Raw genomic sequence first — 6,000 nt, forward strand, 5'->3', positions numbered from 1 at the left:
GTTTCACCAAAAGGCAGGTGTTCTGCAAACCTTTCCATGTTTACAGAGCAAACATACATTAACAGGTGGACTGTTGACTTCAAACTGCAAAGACAGGTGTCCAGTAAATAGGAGTCCAAACAACTGGTGAGATTCTTGCAACACAAAGCCTTTCATATATATGTGAATACCTCATATAACTATAGGTTCTCTAAAAGCTCAAGAGGTCAGGTAAGGCAGCATGTATTACCTGTTTATTCATGCCGTCTCAGAAGCGTTGAAGAAGGATTTTCAAAGCAAAGTTAAGAGCAAATATCCCCATGTATCAGTACAATAGTAGATCTAATAGTATAAAAATGTCTTCTCCCATCAAGTAACCTCTCAGCCTCCTGGTGCTGAGGTGTGGGATACTGTTTAGTTAAGAGTCTTAGTTGGTGTCTGGGTGGAGTCTATAAAAAGACAACCACAACCTGAAGGTTGTGAGCCACAAGTCCAATTAGCACCTCTAGTGTCTGACAGTCAGCCAATGGGGAGCTCAGCTGTGTGACACTTAAAATGGGATTACACCAAATCTATTTCCATCATTAATATTATTTGTATTCTTATGATTGCTTCTTAAGTTTTTAAAAAATCTTGACAGCGTTTGTCACATGGCGTCCATTCAACCCACGCACTGAAACATGCTACAGTGACACAAACTACTCAGCAGAATCAGTCCACATGTCCCGCAGAACTGTAACAAATTCTTCTGTTTTGTCGTTCAAGGTAGGCAAAATAAGGTTAATAACAGCCTAATTTAGAACAGGGTGAAAATGATGACGCTTGAGGCTAAAAATAAGAGTAATTGTAGAAAATGTAAACATACCTGAGGTCAAAAACAGCGTGAGTTCCTCCGTTCAAAAGGAGACACGACAGACCTGTGGTTTACGTTCAGTCCCCGCGTTGTGAGACAGTCAACCCGGTCAGCTCCTTCTCTGTCAGTCTGCTGTGGCCCAGTCCTGCCGGGTTCTTCCCGACCCTCCCACTACCACTCCCAGCGGTTTACCCACAGTGGACTCTGCTACAGCTGCGGTTTCTCTCACAGCGCCGCACAGCGCACCGTATCCAGCCGTTCACCCGCAGGAAACCCCGGTCACTCCCATAACCAGGACCCGAGTGAAGTAGAACAGCGTTAACGGAGCCAGCTGTCTGTCAGTGTGCAGCTTCTGCCGAGATTCGGTTCCCCTGGATCCGCTGTGGGAGTGGTATGGCAATTTCCCCTTTCCTTTTCTGTCACTGAAGGACAGCTACACCCAGAACTACCAGGAAGTTCACCAAAAACCCTTCCCACTCCTGCTGCTCGAGCCGAGGCGTCTAATGGCAGCAGAACCGAACCAGGTTTTATATCTCAACGTGAGCGCTGGTCGTCGTCATTAATAAGAGTCTGATGGGAATAAAATATCCATCCATTCATTAACTTTATCGTTCGTTTTTAATTCTGCGCGTTTGCCCACCAAACCATAAATCCCAGTCATAGAAAAGTTTTATTGGTCATTTTTCGCTTTAATTAAACTCTTTTTCTTTCTGAATGACTTTAAACTTAAGCAGACAGATAAAAACATATTAACAAAGTACTTGTAATGTCGATTCAATTCATGTCCAGGTTATGCAGATGTTTCGTGAGAAATGTCGAAACGGCTTTCAGAAGTAGCGCCTAGTATAAAAGGAGCTCTGGCGCCATCTGCCGGTAGAAAAGATGCTGTTACTGTGGTGGGAGTGGATATTACGTCTCTTCCAGTCATTTGGCTCAGGAGGGCCACTGTGAGTCAAGCGTATTCATAATTATAATCCAGAGAAGGGTTCCGATCAGTCTCGTTCGTCAGATTAAAAATATTTTGTGAAAATAGAGTTTAAGCAGGTACTAAATATTATTTTTTGATAAATCTAAATTTCTGTTTTGAAAATATTTTTATTGCTCTAATCTCGCTTGTGCTTAATTATCTGAAAGCGAAAATCGTCAAAAATGAATAGTGTGTCTTATTTCATAAGTTTTTTACATCGTGATTTGAGTTACTGAAGTAAACTTTTCAATAAATTTTTAATAAATAATTTAGTGATCAATTACTCATTAACTCTAGTACAAAGACTCATAAAAAGACCATTTGCTGAAAGAACAATGTACTCGGACCAACAATTAAAGCAAAAACTGTACATAGAATATATACATTATACATTTAAGATAAAAAAATAAACCCTGTCTGTTCTGCCTAGCACTCCTCAAGTAGCATAGTTTTAGCTTCCCCTGATTCAAATTCTTTAAGATGTCATAAATATTGTTGTCTTTAGATGTGCAAGCTGGTGGAGATATATCCAAAAAGACTTGCAGGTGAAGTTTCAGGGACTGACTCAGTGGAGCTGAATTCAGAGGCACACCACACTTTTTAGAATTATTAGTGGAAAAAAATACTTATGTAATATAATCAATTAATCATTAATCATCATTAAGTCCAGATTTTTTTTTAAATGTTTTTTTATTTTTCTAATGTAATATTATAATTTTAAATGGAATGTTTTCAGTTGCTGTAATTGCAAAATCGTCATAATTAATAGAAATAAAGGTTTCAAATATTCTTCTCCATATAATGTTTTACTAAGTGATAAAGTTTCTGAATGAAAGTGACTTTTCAATAATCTAATTTATTGAAGGGGCTTGTATTCACAATCTTCTGGTAATTGATCACAAAAATAAAATATACAGAATATTGTAATTGTAAAATGATACAAGGAATGAACACTTTAGCCAGGAACTTATGGTAAAGATGAATATTTCTGCATTTTGGACTTTCATAACAGAGCCTTATGGGTCACACAGATAGCAAGGTTAAGAGCAGACTGTGTCTTTGTGATATTACTGTGGTTATGCAATGTGCACTCTGCTCATGTGGCGGTGACCTCAGCCAGCTGGACAGATGGGAGCACATGAGATAGACTGTAATATGGCTGCACTGCCAGAGGGGGGAGTGATCGATCCGGAACAGAACCAGAATCAGTCAACATACACTAACACATGGACGGTGTCCTGTACACAAGGTCATGTTGGACTGTCTGACTCTAACAGAGGGAAAGGTTGTCAGCCTTTTCCCTCTACTCCCCACTTCTGCGTGTATCATATACCGACGGTTTTCTGGTTTTGCTGTCTCATCATCCAACTCTGTGGGTATGATGCAGAGAATTTAAGAAACAGGAACTATGTCTTCACATCATGATGCCTTCAATGGGTTTTACAAGATGGCTGAAAATGCTAGGTTACACTTGACGCAGGGCCCCAATTTTCTTCATTATTATAGTTTTTTTTTTTAATGAATGCATGTTTTGCTGACATTGCATTTTATATAATACCCATATCAGGTGAGTTGTAGTAATATTTGGGAATTTTTATTAATGTAAACAACACTCAAAGATTTGAAATGTATGAAATTACAGTAATTGTTTGGAGAAAAATACAAAGATTTTGGTCAAGATATGTATTATTTTCAGTTGGTATCATCAGCTCATACCCAATTATGTAAAGAACTACCTATTAACTTATTGTAATTTGTATTAGCAAAGGCATTTTTCTTTAATGGATAAGGCACTAAATTGGTTTCCAGGGGCCCACATTCTTGTAAATGCGGCCCTGCACATGGCACAGGTATAATCGCCACAGATCCTAATGACTCGGAGTGATCCAGCCCTGAAGAAATGTCGGAAGGAGAACAAATGAAGTTCAGGAATGTGTTTGTCGTTTCCTCTCTTCCAGGCTCCAGTACATTCCACACCTCCCCAGTCATCACCGAGCCGGGCACAGCCGGTTGCACTCAATCCTCTGACTGAAACTCTAAATCTTACATGAATCCAGGATTTAACTTTACCACATGGTGCCTTGGACCTCTGAAGGTCTGCTTTTTAGAGAGCTCACTCCCTTCATTCTTCAGATGCTCAGCTCATACCTCTGTATGAGCTGAGCATACAGCTCATACAGTCCGTTCAACACATGTTGAACGGACTGAGTGGTACATCTTCTGTTTCCTGCAGGGCAACTCCACAAAGGCAGAAGCTAAAGGTTGAGACCAGAGGATCTCAATCAGACGTCAACGTTAACCCCTTAAAGAAACCAGCAGAATCCTAGCAAAGATTCATTAACTTGTTAATAAGCCTTCACAGATATGAGCAATTCAAGCAATGTTTTACAAAAACAACATAATGTAGATTCTGAGCAAGCAGCCATTGCAAAAGTTCAGAGTCGACCTTTAATAATGAGCAGGTTTTTTTTCTTATTTGTTGCTAAATGAAGTCATAGAGTGAAAAGGACTTGTGGGCCAAAAATTAAGGGAGAAAAAGGAGTAAAGTAATAATGACTACAGTCAAATTGTTTGTTGGGAAGGGATGTGTAAGTTATTGTTGATCCAAAACATTAAATAAGGATTTAATAAAGTTTGCCTTATTATAAAAAATAGAAAATGACTTTTCTTGTCAATTCTGAGCAATAAAAAACATTATTAGGTCACGTTTGTTGTAAAGTATTTGATAAATTCATTAAAAGCAGATCTGGGTGCACCAAAGCATGCTGGGTAGATGTGGTCCTCATAAAAGATTACAAAAAGCCTGTGTACTGAATACTTTCTGCTGTAGCAAACATTTTCTATTGTAAGACTTTCATTTGTCTGTTCTGTGCGGTGGGTTAGGGTGGCCAAACTTGTGTCATTCTTGAATTGCAGTCATGGGCCACACAAAATCACTCAATGAGCCACTTTAGGCCTGTGGGCCATAATATAGCAAATATTTTCAAATGAAGACTGACCTACATTGTAATTTATTGCTGAGAATAGACAAAATATTTTCTCTGTATTTTTCAATCAAGCCCAAAAAATAAAAATAAAAAAACCGGATGCTTTTCATTCAACAGGGAAAAAACATTTAAAGTTTTTTGAAGTTTACAGAAAAATGTAAATATTTGTTTCATTAAAGTACTTCAAGCTTGGTATATTGTTGAATAGGTACAAAAATACATTTTGGTGATTTTAGTCTTTAAAAATTATATATATATTTTTTTTACCTTTGAGTGCTTTTGAGCTGGTCGTTTTTACCCACATGACAAAAAGTGAGGACACCCCTGGTCTAAACCCATCTGACCTTTGAGCTTACCTTGCAGCTGTGGCAGTAGTTTTCTCCATTCTTCCCCGGAGGAAGGATTATTTCCCCCGTTGGGATCAGCTGGATCCTCAGCTCCATCATTGTTCCCGTCTCCCCCTTATTCCTGTGCTCTCTTTTTGAGTTGATTTAATCTTCAACTGAGCCCAGAGAAAGCCTGACAGAGTGAAAATGCTTCTTTCCACTGGTGTGAAGGAAAATCCTTCTGGATGCAACCCCAAGCAATGCCTGAAAAGAAAACAAGTAAACGTCAGAGATCTCCTTTGTGACATGCCCTAGGCAATGTTTCCATGGAGAAACATGAAAAGAGGGATTGTAGATGTCAGTGCAGAGCGTAGCGGCCGGGGTGTTACCTGTTGCAGGGCGCTGAACCTCAGTGAGGGCTGCTTCCCCTCGCTGCAGCCAGAGGATGTTGCCTCGCCGGCTGAGGGATCATGGGGAGGATATGGAGCTCAGCCGGACTGGAGATGGGTGTCACATGCAGAGGATGTGTGTCTTTTGTCTTACAAATGAGTGGAAATGATGATTGTGCCTGGATATACAAGCTTCACAAGATGTGTAGAAAGATATATTTATTGAAAAAGAACCAATATTAGTAGCTGTGTTGTTCTTCTAAAGGCGAAGAATACTGTAATTACTTCATGCGTTCAGCATGTGAAGTCACGTTTTCACAACATGACAGCTGGGGACGGTTTCAGCCCAGATTCAATCTTCATAATTATTTGCATTGAATAATTAAACAATAAGCCAATATTTAATGTCAGTTATTATATGAACTACTGACAACATATCGGCTAAAATAACAAAGACAAAATTGCAGGGCTTTCAGACCTCAAATAATGAAAAGAAAAC

General features: G+C 39.1%; 1 protein-coding gene across 2 annotated transcripts in view; it reads right to left on the bottom strand.

Moving 5' to 3' along the window:
- myo1c (myosin IC) overlaps positions 1–5,372 on the bottom strand; it is a 56,889-nt gene extending 51,517 nt beyond the window's left edge. The window contains exon 1 of one of the 2 annotated variants that reach the window (XM_023351232.1): positions 5,143–5,372. In XM_023351232.1, coding sequence (XP_023207000.1) covers positions 5,143–5,232 — 90 coding nt within the window. In that variant the 5' untranslated portion in view covers positions 5,233–5,372. Of the gene's footprint in view, positions 1–844; positions 1,252–5,142 lie in introns of those variants that run through there. The other variant, XM_005804512.2, reaches the window with a different exon arrangement.
- Between the last annotated feature and the right edge of the window lie 628 nt (positions 5,373–6,000).

This window comes from Xiphophorus maculatus, chromosome 18 (assembly GCF_002775205.1).
Source record: "Xiphophorus maculatus strain JP 163 A chromosome 18, X_maculatus-5.0-male, whole genome shotgun sequence".
NCBI classification, from domain to species: Eukaryota; Metazoa; Chordata; class Actinopteri; order Cyprinodontiformes; family Poeciliidae; genus Xiphophorus; species Xiphophorus maculatus.